We start from the raw sequence: 19,301 nt of genomic DNA, 5'->3' as shown, positions 1-19,301 counted from the left end.
GGTAGAGTTATTGTCTCTTAGAGAATTATGGCCCCAGGCGGCTGTCCCAGCAGTAGCCAAGTCTGGACAGAAAGCCATTGATTACACACCCTGAAGGACAACGGGGATGATGGCTGTCAGAGAAAAAGAGAATGACGGACAGAGAGAAAGTGACAGCACTGTTGACAAGAAAATAATGGAAAAATCTGCAAACTCTCAAGGAAATAACTGATCTGATCTAGCAAAAATCTGGCTTCAACATCTCCCCATTCCTCCTCCATTTTTTTTATTTTTTTTATTTCTATCTGCATAATCCTCTTTCTCACATTCAAGCTCAATCATTCACATTCATTGAAATGCCTCAATTTTGGCGCAGCAGGGCCAGGTTATTAAAGGACCATGGAGAAAAGGGATTTCTCTTTATCTAGTCTCTCTAGTCTCTCCCTCTCCCTTGTCTCCCTTGGTTTCCAGTGGAGGTGTATCTTAGCAATAATATATGAAGCTGGGTGAACGTTTTTAGCTTAATGAGGATAGTTTAGACTTGGCAAGGAGTTGGGCGTCGATCGAACAACGGCGCTTAGAGGAAATCTCTCCCGTGGGATTTCTTTGTTGCATCACCATTAATTTTGAAGCACACTTTCACAGTCAAGCATACAAACTCATACTTACACACAAGCTCAAGGTAGTACATACATACACGTGCATACACATGCACAAGCTACAATAAATGGCTTTCCCTAGGCGCTCTCACTTACAGCACATACTGCACTTGCCACACTGACGGAGGAAAATGCTAGTGAAGATTAAGAAGTGTCTTACTAGTATGTCAGAGTGGGTCCAGTGCACTTTCAGTAAATGCTCTCTGTATTTGTTCCAGCAGGGGTTTTTGTTACTCATGGTAGCCATGCTTAAAAGAAAATTCCATCCTGAAAATGATTACAAACACTATATCCGTTGCAGAGGTTTCAGCTTATAGAGAAAACACTCAATCATACACCCACACTCTGTAGTGCTATTATGCTGCTATTATGTATTTATTTTGTTAAAGTACTATATGTTCTTTATTAGTCATATAAAAAGACCATTTCAAATACTGTCCTCTTAACATCAATTCTCCTCTTTCTCCACCATCTAGAATCCTCCTTCATGGTATCCGCCTCGTCACGGACACCATCCGTAACATTCGGAGACTCCTTTGACCTCCTGTGCCTGGTCAAGCCCCGTCACAACCCTCGTGTCCCCACATCCGTCACCTGGCGCTTCATGCCAGCTGGCTCAGAAGTGGACGACGAGAGCCAGGGAGAGTTCAAAGATCTGGTGACTTTCACCCGAGAGGGCACGCTGCAGTGGGGGGAACAGTTGCTAGGACTGGGTACTCGCACCACGGTGGACCGTTCCCACTCCAACACAAATTTCCGGCTATCAGTGACACGGGCAGGACGCCGCGAGGCAGGCAAATACCAGTGCACTGCCGTCCTGTGGAGGAAGAATTACGACAACAGCTGGAGCAGAGTAGCCAACCGTACATCCAACCTGCTTGGCATCAGCGTCCTACAGCCAGGTAAATCTGAATGGCCGCTTGCCAGGCAGACACACACCTAATTGGAACAGACACAGAGCAGTACACAAATGGAGATACACACACACACACACACACACACACACACACACACACACACACACACACAAAGTGAATTCAGCAAAGCTTATAGGGTTTCTCCTGGCTCTAATTGCTCTAAGTCTCTGATTTAACTACTAATTGTGTGTGTGGACGTGTGCGCATCTGTATGTGCAGGCCAGGGTGGAGTCTCCTAATGGAGCGCAGTGAATGGATCACTAAATAATATAAAAAAATAAAAGCAAAGGACGGAGACAGAGAGAGTGAGAAAGCGTGATGAAGAGAGTGAGCGATTTGTCCTTGAACTTTTTTTCTCGGAGGAGGCATTAAACTGTCTACACCCCCCCCCCCCCCCCCCCCCCCCCCCCACACACACACACACACACACACACACACACACACACAGAGAAAAACACATTCAGACACAGCCCAATTAGTGGCTAAACTCAAACAACAAACAGCCACACACAGACGTACGAGCACACACTGACCCAATTTAGCCCAGTTTGGTATACTATAACAGCATGATACTTCATTTACTCAGGTGAATGTGCTTGGAGGCGAATACTCATCCTGCTGATTTAAAAAAAAAAAAAAAAAAAAAAAAAAAAAAAAAACGCTGGTTTTGTGTGGCTTTCAAAGCAGTTTACCAAGGCATTGAGCCACCTGGAGCAACACAACTGCATGGACCTGGTTGGAGCAATGTGAGCAAGTAGTCAGCAATCATGCAGCATCATCTGAAATGCCAAATGTGCTATTTGACACCATGAGCATGCATGAGTAGACATGTGAAAGCTTGCCTGTCGAAAGGCCTCTTCCATGTTAAGGTGAGGATAAGTAAGATACCCTTCAAAGACAGACTTTGGTGATCAATAACGTTTTCAGTGTAGACACATGTACAGTTTAGTATCTTATTCCCCGCCGCAATTGATTCAGATACACACGAATGCAAACAGATGTAAACAGGCACACACATACAGAAGTGCAGAGAGAGAGTTTTATTTGCTTGACTGACTGTGCTCTGACCTTAACCATTCATGCAGAACATATAGCGTCCGCGGGCCCTTCAGGAGTTATTAAGAAATCGACTTATCATCCTGAATGCTCGTTTACCTCCCTTCTACTTGTTTGTTTATCCTTCACCAGAAAAATCTGAGGACACACACACACACACACACACACACACACACACACACACACACACACACACACACACACACACACACACACACAAACACAAACATTTTGCTGGGAAGTAAATACCAGGTCCTCCTCCCGCTCTCTTTTCTATCAGCCTCTCCATGACAAAGTGATCAGTTATCTTGGTAATGCCATCAGTAACCGTGACGATGTGATCAGTTGCCGTCTGAAAGTCAATCAGTAACCGTAACAGTGCGATCATTCTGTGTGTAAGGGCACTGTCTCACCGGGGAGGGAGAGTGAGTAAATCCCTTCTGTTATTAGTTGCCTAGGCCTGGCTCAGTCCTGGTCATGCTGTGCTCGTCTCCGCCAACTATTTTGGTTGTGCAGCAGTCAGACCTTCATTTAGACTGATGATTCATTTGTCAGAGTGCTGGATGTCTCTCTGCCTCACGTCTCTTCCCCCATCTTTTGCTGTTTGCCTTCTGTTTTCTTAAATGTTAAACACTCCTGGCTAAATGAGCGGCTGGCATTTTCAGTCCCTCTGTCAAAAGAAGTGGGATAAAGGGGAGTGTGTGTAATGAGGTGTGAGCAAACACAGCATCTGACCAGATACATAATTGAGAGACTCTAAATCACTCTTCCAGAGGTACCTGCTCAATATGTATGAGCTGCCTCACCAGTATAGTGTGTGCACATACATGTGTGCATGTCTAAGTTTAAGTTTCAGCATGAATACTGATGCTACCATGTTTCTTGTGACAAGCCTCTGAGAGCTTTCATATGCTTACTATGCATATATACAGGACCATACCTCACCCCTGATGCTCAACGACACAACAGCAGAAGTGTTTCTCTCAGCTTTCTGATGGTCCATTACACCACAATCTTGTATTCAGACGAAAGAAGGGAGTGTTTGCCTAGCATAAAAAGGTTTGAAAATGCAGAATGATGCTCCTCATTAAATTATTGTGGAACTTCAAAAGCAGAGAGTGAAAACTAGCATCATAAATAGCTCCCTTGATCCAGCATACATGCATCTTAGATCAGCAAAAGTTGGATGTAGATAAAATCTGGACCAAACCCCTACAGAAGCCTGTGAGTGTCACGTTTGGTCAAACTAGCGAGGTGCCTGTAGCCCAGGCCAGGCCTACTTCCTGTTCCAGATTACATTAGCAGCTCACTGCCTGTATGCAAGTCCCCTGGGTCATATCAGAGAAGTTCACCACTGTATCTGCACCAACGCATAATTTTTTATGTTCAATGTGAGGACAACCTTGTGTAGCAGTTGAGCTTGAATTATCCACCATAGACATATGTGCAGGGGAGAACCATTTAGCACAAGCAAGAGCACAAACACCATCATGCTGAAGTCTACACACATGCAGTACACACATACACAATGGGGGGTTTACCTCCCAGAGCTAAAGTGTAATTATCTTTTGGTAGAACAAGATTCAATATTAGCCCACACAGCAGAGGATCTCCACAAACACACTCTCAAAAAACCCATAAGCATATGGTATACTGTTCCGCATACAGTGGCAGTAATATTAAATTTCACCTGATTGAGTTTTCTCTTTGTGTCTTTCTTAAATGCAATAATAGCAACACATGTTCAGCGTGGCAGATCACCAGGGAAGCCTCTGTCTCTACGACACAATCTAATATCATCTACTCATAACTCATAACTGCACACACACACACACACAGACACACACACACACATCTCTTTATAACACACAGACACACTAAAAATACACAAAACTAATTATGCAGAATCTTCCCTAATGGAACCGGAGTTTAGATTAATGATGGTTTTGGGAGTTCAATACATTTTTCTAATCATTTGAGTGTGTGCACCTGCACATTTGTGCACGTGTGTCTGGCACGAGGAGTGGAATATTAAGACTGTCTGGTTATTGGTTGAGCTAGAATGATGATGGTGATGATGGAAGGTAGGGTGGGGGGGTCCACGGGGGGTGTCCCACTTAGAGTTTTTCCTCATCTTTCTTCAACACCTACGCTTGCCTGGCTACCTTTCACTCATATGAGCAAAAAAGTCACATTGCTAGAATGGATTCCTTCTTCCACTTCTTCTCTTCCCTTGTTTTGTTCTCTTGTGGTTATACAAGAGGAGTTAAAGGATATATGCCTTGCTACTTTCTCCTACTTTATCTTGTCTTGGCTCATATCTCTGTGTCGCACTCTCTCTCTAATAGTTCTTGAGGGTATCGCCTCATTTAATATGGGCTGGCACTAGCATATGCCGCATGTGCTCTCCTTTCATGCCAATGAAGTACTTGCCACCCAGCTGTTATTGATAGTGTTGGCGCCACTGAACTGATTGGAGATTCCTGCTTATCAAAGCATGGATAGGAGCTGTCTGTCTTCATTAAGGCCCAGCCTATCACCCTCATGTCCTCCTTTCGTGCTGCTGCTCTATCTCTGTCTGTCTACATTTTGTTCTCACTCTCCCCATAAGTCTCTTTTAATGTCTTCTTTCCCCTTCGCTCTCACTTAGCTGCATGTTTTCTTCCACGCACGCCCCCAGCTTCTTTCTCACTCTTGTGATTTTTAAATATTTTATAATTCTCTGCTTCCCTCCGCCTCCTCATAATTCTCTCTATTATGTTTACATTTTCCTTCAAATAGCTTCTTCACCATTGTCAGTATTTCATGAATAATAAGGATATGGCAGCTGTGCTTGTTTGCACATAATAGCAGATTTATCACAGTGTTATTGTTGGTGACAGGGTTGTAAATCTTTTCTGTGCCCTGTTTTTTTTCTCTTTTTGATGTAGTTTGGGTTTGCCCACAAGCTCACCTGAGGCTGCACTCTGTGTACAGGCTGCCTCTCCCACATGCAGTTTATATGTTGCATATTCAAATTATCCAAATGCAGTCTTTCCGACTGTTGTGCACACACCTGCACATGAACACACAGGTTCATAATGGGTACTAAATGAAGAGCCTTTGAGGGGTGCACTGAAACTGAAAATAATTTCATAAAAGGTTTTTGATTAATCACGCCTCTTTCAGACATTCAAGGTCAAGCTCCTTCCCTTTGTCATCTTCCATCCTCACAACAGCAAACCCCTGTGCTCTCACGCACACATGCACATTTTTCTGTCAAATCCAATCCAATCTGGGCCTCATTTCCTTGTTCGGCCAATCTGCAGACACAATGAGATTCTCTGTGTTGTGTCTCTCCATCTCTTTTAAGCACCTCTCTCTGTGTGTGTGTGTGTTTGTGTGTGTGTGTGTGTGTGTGTGCACACGCACATTTATGTTTCCTGCTGCTGCTGTAATTGAAGTCATAACTCAGAGCTAGCTACAGTGCTGCTGCTCCCTATGTAAATCAATAGCTAATAGTAGGAGCAAAGCAGGAAAGGCTTAAAAGTGCTGCCTCCTGAATACACATACACATGCACACGGACACACACAAACACACACGCACACACCAGCCTCTTGCCTGCACTGACTGAATGACCACTGTTCTCTGTGGTTTAATGGGTATAATATGTTTAATACTTATTGGCACACCCCCTCTCAAACACACACACACACACACACACACATACACACAGGCGCATGGCTCAATCAGATATGTCTTTATGCTCTCCCTTCCCATTCCGGCTTCTTTTGGGTCATTAATCTATCAGAGTTCCCCTGACCTGACCTCCTGTGTCACCCCTTTCTCGTGCATCCGTTTCCCGTCAAGCTTGTCTGCGTCTAGTAATCACTCTTTCAGACAGGCTGGCAGGAAGAGGGAAAGTGCAGTCGGTGCATCTGTGTGTTGCTACTAGTGGTGAAGAATAGAAATTATATTGTTGGAGATTGCGTTTGTGTGTATGTGTGTCGCTGTCTGGGTGTGTTCAAAGCTGCTGTTATGTGCACATAGCCCTATAATTAGCCCGGTCTTAATGATATTGTAGAGGGAGTTCGAAAGGGGGAGGGGTGAGGAGAGGTAATATCCATCTGACACAATGGGATCATAGATACATCGCTGTCATTAGCATAGAAATTAGTCTCCCAATTCGACATGGGCGCTACTTTTTAGTCAAGGGGAACCCCATCCCTCATTGCTTGTGACTAGCATCTCGCTCTCATCTGTGACAGAGTTCCAGATGGGCCAGAGGGGAGTGGGGGGATGGAGCATTTTGTTTGTATGTGTGTGTTTGTGTGTGTGTGTGCGCGCGCGCACGCGTGTGTGTACCCAGTGGCAGGGATTGGCGAGGAGCAGCAAGCCAAAGTGAGCTGTCTGCAAGGGATCAGGAAGGCGTCTAAGCCCCTCCGTCCTGACATGCTTGGGGTCCTGGCCGTGGATTAGCCCTGGGCTTTGCTAATGCTAATGCTAAAGGAGGAGCAGGCAGCCATTAAGACTATAAGTCCTCTGGAGTGGAGCTGGAGAGACTGCCTGCTGCTTTCCAAAATCCCCCCAGGAGCATGTTCTCACTTTCTGTCTTTTACATCTCTCTCATCTTTCCCAGGCTCTCTCCCTCCCTCTGCACACTCACTCTCACTCCTCCGCTCTCTGTTGGTAGGTGTGTGTGAATATGTGTTCAGTTTGGTGATATATCCCTTAACTATCCTACTTTTCTCTCATCAAGTATTTTAAAGAATCTCATCCCTCTCTCCCTGCCTACCTCCCTCTTTTTATTCATCCCTCTCATCTCTTCATCGCTCATATGTCTCTTGCCCTCTTTCAACTAAGTGGAAGCATTACATCTGTGGCCCAGTAGATAGGTTGTCAGCTCAGTGGTCATTAAGTACATATTAGACTATATTTAAAAAGAGCCAAAATGTTAGGCAGAGACCCACCAGCACCTCTGGTTAGGCACTTCATTTAGGTTTCATTAATATTGATGGTCCACAGGTGAGGGTGCTAAATATTCATGTTAATGTCAGGTGATTAGACAGAATGTCATCAGGAGAGACAGAAATCTTCACAGGAAAGGTGAATGATGAATGGTCAAAACAAAGACTGCCAAAAAGGGGAGAGATGAGAATTAAGTGCAAGGGTGACGCAGACATTTCAACCCTAATGTCTGGAGCCTGTTTTGTATTAAAAGACTTCACCTGGAGCAAAGGCAAGAAAGAGAGATGAGAAATGAATTGAATTTCCTCTCCAAAAATAAAGGATAACACTCTTTGACTTACAATCTCAGGCTGTATCCTCCTCTTCTGAACACTTGGCCAGACAGATTCTGAACTCCTTTGAAGTTATACTCAACTTTTTTTTTTACAAGCGCGTGTGTGAGCAGCGGTTAGCGTGCGTTGACATGCCACTGTAGCATCCTTAGCTGTGCACTTCTCCTCCCCCCGGACTCAAAGATGTTTTCATCTGCTCTGCTGCTCAACCTCATAAATAACAGTTGTGTGGTGCAGCTTTTGGGGTTTTGGTGCACTTTGGGTGCTATCTTACTTCCTTATCAAAACTGGGGCTGTGTTGTCTTACCTTTACTGAAAAATAGACACAAATGCATACACACAATTTTTGCCTCTTGAAAAATTAAGAAGCATTTTCACTCCCATACACTGAGGCAAAGTTTGACTGGCACTTGAACTAATGCAGAGCAGTGATAACAACTGTTTCCAGCTTTATGAATGTGACCCTCGAGGCTCATTAAAAAAACACAGCAGCGAAGACCATGTGATCACACTTGAAATAGGTATTGCCTTGCTGTCACACACAGAATTACTCATGCTGTTTGGGGAGTTTACATACAGTAGCTACATGATGACCAGCCTCATTAACAATTTGTGAATGAACTGGCTTCCTATGCAGGGTCTATTCCCACAGCATAATGAATCTGCCCTCATCAATACGGCATACACAAAAACACTGCATGCTTCATGTAGATCATATTGAATTTTTATTCCCTTTCCTACTGCTTGCGTCAGCAGATGCATTGATGTAACTGGTGGTACAGGAGGATGGCTGCAGCTGAAGGAAGAAACCTTGCTCTCTGTGGGAGTGGGCACATGTCAAATGATGTGACAGCCAGGCTGGTCAGTGAAAGTCGCTGTTCTCTACTGTGACATTTCTTAGCAAGTAGTAGTATTCTGGAGGGAGCGGAGAGTTAAAGGCTGTTTTGGGAAAGAAAAGACAGTGTTTTTCTTCCCCTTATTACTCTTCTGCTTTTCTGCCCATTTTTCCTACATATTAATCGTCCTCCTGTTTCTGCTTGAGTGAGTGCTAATTTATAATGATGCTACTTAATAGGGCTTGGATAATTAGCCTATTTTATCTTTAAAAAGGCATTTCTGTAAACACTGATGAACGGCAACAGGCTTTCAGCCTCCAGTTTATTTATTCTCCCTGCTGCGGATTCAAACTTCAAATGGAAATGTCAGAGAATTGCTTTGTCCTGTGCCAATCCAATCCTGCATGGTTCCACTTTCGTGAGGTTCGGCGGTAATTCTCCTGCAAAAAAAAGTGATTGCCAGGATTCCGCAGGGCTCGGCAGTAATTCTTGATGGGGAGATTGTCAGGCTTTCTACCACATCTCTAGTGGGTACCGAGGCAACAATGATGACTAATTCGAGATGCTAGCTTGAAACGTCGTTGCACAGCATGGTGGTCCTAAAATGCCTCGTAGCCACGCGTCTTTTCAATGTGTGTATTCTGTATGTACAATGCAAATATGCAGGATTACAAAGAGCGATCGCTTAAACATGCTCACCAATCTGTGGATAAGGGTGAAACATTTTGGGCAGATGGCTGTGACCCTAGGCAGTCAATCAGTCAGTCAGTCATAGCAAAGCTTAGCGTGAGCTAGCAGGGTACATGGAACATAAAATGAGGGAGATGTTTTAAGAATGCAGGAAAAGCACAGAGAGAAAATGGGAATGCAAAGTTTCATATGGGATCAGATTAGTCAGTAAATCCATCAAAAAACAAGATTCTACTGGACAAATGTCTGTATGTCGAGTTAGTAGAAAAACCTGATTTACATGTATATTCCTCATTAGGTGTGGGTATTATTTGAAATTGTAAATGCAGATACAATACCTGAGTTTTTGTACCAATATGATTTTGATGTACTTGTACAAATACATGTTTTTCTATAAAAACCCTTTTTCGCTTGGCACTAGAACAGCCACAGTTTTAAAATTGTACACTACTATGTTTTAATAAAATATTCACGTCCCCCAGTCTTTTAATCTTCCTAAAATAATGTTGTGTAGCATCTCCTATACTGTAGTTAAAAATAATGAAGATGAATGCATATTAAAACATTGGCATTTATACCTACAACTGCCACCAGGTAAAATGTACTCATACATGAAATGCATTTATTTCCATGTGGTTTAAGTTTAAATATTCCAAGTTGCTAGGCAATGTGTGTAGCAGTGTGTGATCTGATGACTACATCAAGTCATAATTAAATTAAAAAAGGAGCAGAGGAGAATGACCTGCAAAAGAACTTTAGCCATGTGCTTGAAGTGCAGGAAATGTGTGTGTGGAAAATGCAGTCAAAGTGCTGATTGTCTGCTCAGAGTGTATGAAGGACACATATAATCAAATGTGTTCAAATGACGATGATTTAGCCTCCTCACAAACGTTCACTGTGTGCAAAACGTATTTTTAATTAAATGATTATTTATTCATCATTGTTTTGCCATGCTACCATTTATTGTTTATAGGATATTTGGCCTAATTTGCCCATTGCCCTACTCTGTTGTCATGAATAGCAGAAGAACAGAAGAACAGAAATGATACATTTGCATTATGATGTTAGAAATTAAAAGAAGCTATAATGGTCAGGCCTTCCTCAAGTTTCTTGGTGATGTTCTCTTATTCACAAGTTGCTGAAATGCCTAAATTAATAATTGATTAGGTGAAATTATACGCTTGACTCTGTCATGTCGACTTTGTTGCGACATTAAATCAGCTGTAAGTGCAGTGGTTTTTTATTGTTGTTATTATGACTCATATTGTCCATTGTCCGTAAGGACCAAAACACAGGCAATGATTAAACAAACTAAGTTTGTGTCTTCAGACATGCCTTTGTGAAGACAGTGTCTTAATACAATGATGGAGTACATTTTAGTAGGCTTATTGGAAATGCAGTAACTAGGTGCACAGGTATGCATTTTCAAAGGGAAAACAACTTTTTCAAAAGTTGGAAGTTTGTTTTTCTTAATTTATACACTACAAATTATAGAAAAGTTATATTTTAGAGGTTTCCTGTGCATATTTACATTAAAAAAATATGTTTTCCATGTATCTACTGCTTGTCAGTAAATACACCCAATCACCTAATAAATGTGTTTTTAGTCAATGCTGACAGATATCAGTAATCTTCTCATCCAGCAGCAACAAAATCTTGGCTTACTGACTGTGTGCTAAATGTTGTTTAGGATAGAGATGGTTAATGCTGGGTTTGACCCATGGTCTGCATTTAGTCTTCCAGTGAAAGATGCCAGAAAATGCACTTTAGAAATACAAGTGTGTTGAATAGCTTGATGTGTATTAAAGCTTGGTGGCATTTGTTTGTGTGCAGGTAAATAGCATTTTGATTAGCATTTTAGGTGTCTAATAATAATCTCAATTCTTTCAACATCTCCTGAAATAGCAGAGCTGTCCCAATTCATGTAATATAAAAAATATATACAAATACAGCTCTGTCTGTTTCTGTTTTTATACATCTTGTTTCAGGGGTCTGTGTGTGTGGGTGGGCGGGCACACACGCACATGTATTTCTATCATTGAGAGAACATTTTTGGCCAGCCCTCACAACTTCAAAGGGCAATTTGAGGGTTAAGACTTGGTTTTAAGCTTAATGTTAGAATTTGGTTTAGGTTCAGTTTAGGGTAAGGGTAGGGTTTAGGCATTTAGTTGTGATGGTTAAGTTTAGGGTGAGGGGCTAGGGAATGCATTATGCCAATGAGTGTCCTCAAAAGGATATAAAGACAAACTTGTCTGTGTGTGTTGTCTACATGCTTTGTACTGAACTAATCCTCCCCCAAACATGTGACAGCGGGGCTCTGGTCACGGTCACACCTGATGTACCTGCAGCTAATCCTATCCCAGTACCGATGTCACTGTAACCAATCCTGTCACAGCACTCTGGGCCGCCTCGGCTCCTTCCTGACATCTCAGTCACAACTCTCTATCGTCTCCTCCCTCTCATATCTGCTCTGTACCCATCCTTGCTTGACTTAATAATTGCATCCCTTTTTCTTTCTCTTTCTGGCAGGCTGACAGAACCCCTGCCCTGCTTTTGTCTTGTATCTTACCTGATAATATCCATACCCCCCGTTACGCCCCCCTCCTTCACTCTTGTCTCTTTTGCTGTTCTGCATCTTACCTTTTTTTACCTTGATACCAACAGACCCCCGCATCCCTTCAGCTTTGATTTGCCTGAAATCTCCCCCTTCTTTCTCTTTCCTTTGTATGTCTTTCTTTTTATTTGTCACCTGCTGCACCACTATCTTTTCCTGCCCTGCTGTCACCAGAAATAAACCCAGCTACAGGTCGTCTGTCACAAAACAGAAACTGGATGGTGTACCTGTCACCAACGCTCACATTTTCCTGCACCCATATGAATGACTGTCTGTTCTTCCCACCCACCCCCCCAAATCCCCTCTCTAATTCTTTGCAGAGAGTAAGCTGCGAGTGCAAAAGACCAACCAGTCTCAGGTGTACCTGGAGGACAGTCGTGTCAGGATCAATTGCTCCATCGCCTCCCAGACCAGCCAGGACTCCCAGCACGCTGTGCTGTGGTACGTGAGGCGCGCAACGGGGTCAGAGGCTGATGAGCTCCTGCTGAGAATTGAGCGCTCTGGGGCCTTTGAGTATGGCGCCTACGCGGATGAAGAGAGACTGCGACGCCGTGTACAGGCGGAGAGGCTGTCACCTCGCCTCTATGTGCTGACACTGAACAAGGCAGAGAGCAGCGATTCTGGGACATATTACTGCCTGGTGGAGGAGTGGCTGAATGACCCAGATGGAGCATGGTATCGACTCTCCCGGGAGTCCTCAGGGTTCACGCAGGTTCTGGTTCGACAACCAGGTGAGCAAGCAATCAGAAATGTTCTCTTTAACAGTATGCTTATTTATTCCAACTGCAGGGAAGCAGCTGCTACTTTAGCCTCACATGTTGTCTGTTTTGGACCAGTTGAACATTGTAACCTCAGTGTTCAAATCCCTCCTCTAAACTGCTTTCCCCTCACCTTGCCTCTCTCTCCCACATGCTCTGCTCAAGGCCTCAAGGCTGTCTCGCTCTGATGACCTTACACCTGCCCCGGGCAGTGCTCAGGTGGCAAAAAAATGGGATGAAGCCATGCCAGCTGTCATATGCCACACCAAAGGGCACAGTCTGGCTTAGATGAAGAACCTAATCCTCTTGTCCAGTACTCAAATCTTTCAAAGTGCCCAAAGCCTTGATGTTTCTACTGCCACCCAAACCTAGAATTTACAAATCAAGATAGTTATCTTAAATAAACTCAAGCTAATTTTTTTTCCACTTTCTCAACTCAACTGAATCTTCATGCCCAGAAAGGGCAAATAAATAATCACAACTCATTTACCCTCTTGACATTTCTTTATTTGGCATGAATGTATTCCATGTACCAGATGAAGGTCACTTTTTTCAGATGTCTCTTAGAACCATGATCTTCTGCCAGGTATCCTGTTTATAATGCAGTGTGAAATCTTTGATATGGCTTCTGTCCAACCAGAAACTGGGGATCAGAATGCCTGATCATAAGCCAGTATGGCAGGGAAAGCACTTTTTTTATGTACACAGTGTAGTTGACACTGCTCCCACATTTAATTGAACTACCGCACACATACTGTATAAATGCAGAGATACTGGAATATATATGCACCAATATTAGTTTTTGGTGATGATAAGGACTTTTTGTCTTTCATTCTTTGATTTAGTATCAAATTTGATTAAAAAGTATATATATATATATATATATATATATATATATATATATATATATATATATATATATATATGGTGCGACCATGATTCATCTTGAAATAAATTAATTTACTTAACACGCTTCACATCTTTTTTTACAATTTTCAGTAATATAAAGTGTTTGGAAACAAAGTATTTGCATTTTGTTTTTAAATTTTTGTAAATGATGATCTTTTATTTATATAAGATATTTCAAGATGAATCAAGGTCGCACCACATGACACTTTTTTAAGGCCAGTGCCAATTAATCTTGAAAAACACCCACTAAAATCACTTTTAAATTGTAATATGAATTTTCAGGTACCAGCACTCTGAATGTTTGAACAACTGCATTAGATATGCTTGTTTTTATTATTCTAAAATTGAGTTGTTGAAAATCCTTATACGTCATTGACCCATATATATATATAATAAGATTTTAAAAATACATGGTTGTTTGTTGAAGCTCACCACAAGACTTAGTTGTCATTATTTAACACTTAAATCACAATCAGGAAGGTGTAGTTTATTATTCATACACATGTTGATTTATATGAATAAATCACATACCATACATAGAATATGCTGTATAAACATCATGGATATTCATTAAAGTGCTTAAAAATACAGTCATCCAGAAATCTGCCTGTCAGGAGGAAAGATGAGTGGAGATGTGTGCCAGCACTAGTATTTTTTTCTCTGCTCTCCCGCTGTCTTTCCTGCCTCTCATTTTGCTTTAACAACAGGATCATTTCAATGTATGTGTTGAGGAGCCCAAGCAAGCCAGGTTTTCGGTGCCTCTTTTTTTTTTTTAATTATTATTATTGCAGAAAAACTGGTTCATTGTAACACCCCTGAAGGGCTGTAGCATACCCATACAGACAGAAACAATGGCTTTGGGGAAGGATGTAACCTTGTTGGGGAGCTGAAAGACCAGTGATGGCTATGGGCGCAGTGGGACATTTTTTACTTTTTTTTACTTTTTAATTTTTTTTCTTTTGTTGCAGATTTTGAAAAGTGTGTTCCTGCTTGCTGAATCATTTGCTGCTTTTGTTGTGTTATTTTCAATTATTTGTTGTTTATTTTTCAGTAGAATGTCAGAAAATGTCGTCACAGTTCCACCAAGTTGAAGTCTCCAAATTGCTTGTTTTGTCTGCCCAACAGTCCAAAATACAAAGATATTCAGTTTACTATCATATAAGACAAAGACACATTTTCACATTTGAGAAGCTGTAACCAGCAAATGTTTGGTGTTGTCACTTGAAAATGACTCAAATGATTTGCTCTGTTGATTAAGCAATGGATTAATAGACTAGTTATTTTAGCTCTTGTTTAGATACTATCCCAAAAAGCAGCTGTCAATGTTGCTTTGGGTAAATATTGTGACGTGTGCTGTATTGCTGGACTATAAGAAATACATTTCAATACATATCCACTTTTTATGACCTTTGACTGTTTCTTTTTCTCTTCATTATCTTCTTGCACATCTTCAGAGGTTCGACTGCAGGTGGAGGAGATGGAGTCAAACGTCACAGTGCCGGAGTCTGGCTCTATCCGACTGGGCTGTAGCATTCCTTCTCAGTCCTCCCGGGACTCCCGCTTCTCCGTGTCCTGGTACGTGGAGCGCTCCGAAGATAATGATGTGGAGGAACAGCCGGGCGATGAAGAGAGAGAGCGGGAGTGCGTGTTCTCCATAGGACACGATGCTGTTTTTGGAAATGGAAACTGCAGCCCCAGAGAGGAAGCAGGGCCAAATTCACGCCTGCAGTTCGAGCGGATGACCTCCGACCAGTACAGCCTAACCATTCAAGGAGCACGGCCAACAGACACAGGCCGATACTACTGCCATGTAGAGGAGTGGCTGCTTAATCCCCGCAATGCATGGTACCGCCTGGCTACCAATAATTCTGGGCTAACTATCGTCAATGTACTGCAACAAGGTAAGTCCTTTTTAAACTAAAACTGCTGCTCTTTTGAATGTTTTGTGTCATGGTGGTTACGGTATATTGCCCAATTCTACTGTGTCATCTGTGTTGTAGTTCAAGTAAAAAATAATATTAATATGCCAGTCATGTAGTTCTTAGGTATTCTATATGTCACCTCTGCCTTGGATGTTCTGGCTTCCCCAGTCACGACATTTAGTTTGAAAATAGGAATAAACCCAGTTGAAAGTGGAGCCAGAAGCGGGCCACCCACTGTTAATGATTAAAGCTGAGTGATTAAATGTGTCAAATACAGCACTGAGATCTAAAGAAGTCAAAAAGATGAATTCACAAATGTCAACAACTAGATGAATAATATTTACATATTTTTGTACATATTTATTATTGTCACTTCCTTTAGTTATATTTCTATCTTTCACATTTTCTATTGTTCTCAGCATATCTGTTCTTGCCATTTGCTGCCTCTCTTTTCATTTTTTGATTGTGTGGCTATTTTTACTTGTTTTAACTTGCCTGTTTTTATTAATTCTTGTTTCTTCACTTTGTTGTAAAGCATTTTAAACTTCATCTCCTGTATGAAAGGGGATGTAGAAATAAAGTTTTATTTTTTATTATTAATATTATTATTTATAAATGTAAGAAGAGCAAACTACACTAGAAGTCCATTTCATTATATAAAAGTATAACAAAAAAACCTTGATTTTCTGTATTCTCTGTCAACAGTGTCCACTCTCCAGTCGGTTGTGTGCTCCAATGACTCCCTCTTCTACTTCGTCTTCTTTTACCCATTCCCCATCTTCGGCATCCTCCTCATCGCCTTGCTGCTAGTGCGCTACAAGAGCCGCAACAATAGCAAGAGCCAAGAAGGCAAGAACGGTGCCCCGCTCCTGTGGATTAAAGAACCTCACCTTAGTTACTCTCCCACATGTCTGGATCCACCTGCACTCAGCTTGCACCCCGGCTCCGTTGACTAAGCGAGGGTCCTGCATTCTGCCACGCGCACATCGCGGATCCAGCCAACAGAATGTCAGGGAGCGTATCTGGACTCCACCTTCAGACCTTACTGTCGTTCACTGCTGTGTTGAGTTAGTCAATCAGTTGATCAGTTTAAAAATTCCAACCCTGGTGGATGCCTGTTTTATGGTGTGCGTGTGTGTGAGTGTGGACTGGAATGGGTGTGCCGTGTTACCACGAGTAATTGTGCGAGTGAGAATCGAAGGGCAAGAGAGTACCATGAGCCTCTCAATTATTTGTTTTCTGTGAAACTTAGTCTCATAGCTGCATTTTGATTTTTATTATTCTGAATATTTGTCTATTTTTCAAAAGAAAAGAAACTGTGCACATGGGATCATTGGCCAATCTGGGAAGAACATTTAAGAGAAGGAACTCTATAATCAACTCCGGCAATGAGTGGATGCCAAAAAAGTCTTCGCAATGATCCAAGAGCAGCCTGGCCCACTATGTTGGTTGCCATAGTAATGCTCTGCTCCCACTGACTCCGTAGCTGATGACTTGGTTGCCAGCCTGCATAGAGACAAAGCAAAGGACACACAAGTCTGTGTCCTAAGTGAGGATGTGTGTATGTGTGCCGGCCCACCTGCCTCCACAATGAATTTGCCTTGGCAGACAGAAACAGGTCCTGGTGCGCCACTTAAACACTGCCAGACACTCTGGCCTTAGTGAGAGACTGCTCCGCTCTTCTCTTCTATCCTCCTCCTCTCCAAAAAGAGACAGCGAGAAAAGAAAGAGGGAGGGAAGGAGGTCGGAAAGGATGGAGAATAAATGAACAGCTCTCCTGCTGAGATATACGTATTTTGACATAAGGGATTTTTTTTTTCAGTGCCAAGACCTCCTTATTTCCACGCTGTCCTCTGCAGCTAATGTTTGAAGTTTTAAAGAGAGGAGGAAAGCGGATTGGTTCTGAGGCAGATTGAATATGTCTGCTTACCTCCTGCTGTGGGTTTAGGGGCCTTGTAGGCAAAAGGGCAATTTTTACACTCATGTTAAATCAGTTGAATTGTCCTGCTTACATTACACAGTGGGGGTTATTGACTGAAATTAAATTCTTGCACATTTCTTTAAGTTGCCCTGTACAACCACTATGTCCTGTCTTTGAAAGATATCAGAATTTGAAAAGATGCATATTAGTTTAAAAAAGACTTTTGATTTATTAAGAGCCACACTGAAGATTACTGATATGTAGATGTGTAGGAAATCACTCTAAAAATGTTATCTGCACATTACATGAAAACTCATTTATGGGCGGGGGCAAATGTTTGACTTTTGTGTTTATTTTAAAGATTTTTCTATTTATTGTTTTATACTACTTTGCATAGCTTTGTAAGATTTTCTTTTTTGCTTTGAAATTCCTTAAGAACTGTGCTGCTTGTGTTGCCAGGCAACTGCACCAAGTAGATTATGTCAATAGCCTGTGTGATGGCAATGTGGTAGATGTAGAAATGCTAGATTTGTCCTGCGCATTGCAGTCTGTAGCATTTCATACCAGGTTGTCAAGTTCGGTCAGTGTCAAAACACTGTATATCTATACCTATAATGAAATTTACTGTGGCTTTACATGTACAATAGTTGAACAGAAAAGTCACAAAAATGGATTCACTTGATGCTTTTTGCTTGAGTCGCTTTTATTTAGTGAAATGTGATGTAACACCTAGGTAGGATGTTTGATCAAAGACTGATGAAACTGAACTGTTAGAACATCTTCTAATCATGGATTCTAGCTGAGGGCGTCCTCCTCAGCTCCCCTGACACAAGGCAGAAGGGTTGCAAATCTGTCACCTTTCCCTGGAATGCAACAGCCAGGAGAGGTGTGAAATCCTCTACCCGATCTGGGCCTAACCCTCTCACTGCCAGACTGGACATGAAAACTCTCGAAACTTGACATTGTTCTTTCAATCGTGTCAACATGTATATTGCATGACAATATTGCAGGAGGAATTTTGATGTTTTGTAAACTTTGAACTCTTTGAGCATTGTGTTTGTGTGACAGAGCAGTGCCCAAACCCCCCCAACTTCCTGAGCCAAGCGCCAACGCAAAGCCTGGTCCCTCGTTATTTACGATATCTGACTGCCAATTCCAGATGTCCTTCAATCATGTGAAGTGGTTTATTTCAAGAATGGCTGTTGTGGAGATTGTGTTTGATATTATTGCTAATAGTTGTCTTTTTAAATGCTTTGCTTCTTGCAGCATTCATTAAACAGATTTGTGTCAAAACACCAAAAGCAAGTAACTGATACTCACACAAATCATCTGGTTGTGATATTTCAGCTTCCTCCTCTGTTTTTCAACCTGACTAGTCCATTTCAAGTAGAGCGCACTATTCCATGTGAAGAATGGCCAGCACTTTTAAGTCAAGGAAGTTAGACATGCAGGGAATTCAGCTACAACTAAATTGATCAGTGTCTTCAAAGGAAGGGCCCTTTTAATTAGATGTATGTCTGCTCATCATTACTTGGGTGTTTACAAGTGCTTTCACACCAGAGATATTGATGTAGATAAATTGCCTTCAGCAGAGAATTGGGATACTGCGCACATCGAACGTCAGTTGGGTGCAGGATAAAAAGCAGTCCACAAGTAGTCCACACAGAATTTTGCTAGAATCCAACTATTTAATGAGGCAACATCATGATATTTTTCCGGCAAACGCCTGTGTGAGAGAAAAACTAAAACTCCATACAGAA

General features: G+C 42.0%; 1 protein-coding gene across 1 annotated transcript in view; it reads left to right on the top strand.

Annotated features, from left to right (window-relative positions):
- Positions 1-18,869, top strand: part of igsf3 (immunoglobulin superfamily, member 3) — a 69,472-nt gene extending 50,603 nt beyond the window's left edge. The window contains exons 6-9 of the mRNA XM_062431409.1: positions 1,115-1,540; positions 12,352-12,762; positions 15,153-15,599; positions 16,326-18,869. Of these exons, the coding sequence (XP_062287393.1) occupies positions 1,115-1,540; positions 12,352-12,762; positions 15,153-15,599; positions 16,326-16,576 (1,535 nt within the window). The 3' untranslated portion in view covers positions 16,577-18,869. The remainder of the gene's footprint in view (positions 1-1,114; positions 1,541-12,351; positions 12,763-15,152; positions 15,600-16,325) is intronic.
- Positions 18,870-19,301: the final 432 nt, after the last annotated feature.

This window comes from Scomber scombrus, chromosome 13 (genome assembly GCF_963691925.1).
Source record: "Scomber scombrus chromosome 13, fScoSco1.1, whole genome shotgun sequence".
Classification (NCBI taxonomy): domain Eukaryota; kingdom Metazoa; phylum Chordata; class Actinopteri; order Scombriformes; family Scombridae; genus Scomber; species Scomber scombrus.
This window is presented reverse-complemented; position numbering and strand designations above follow the sequence as displayed.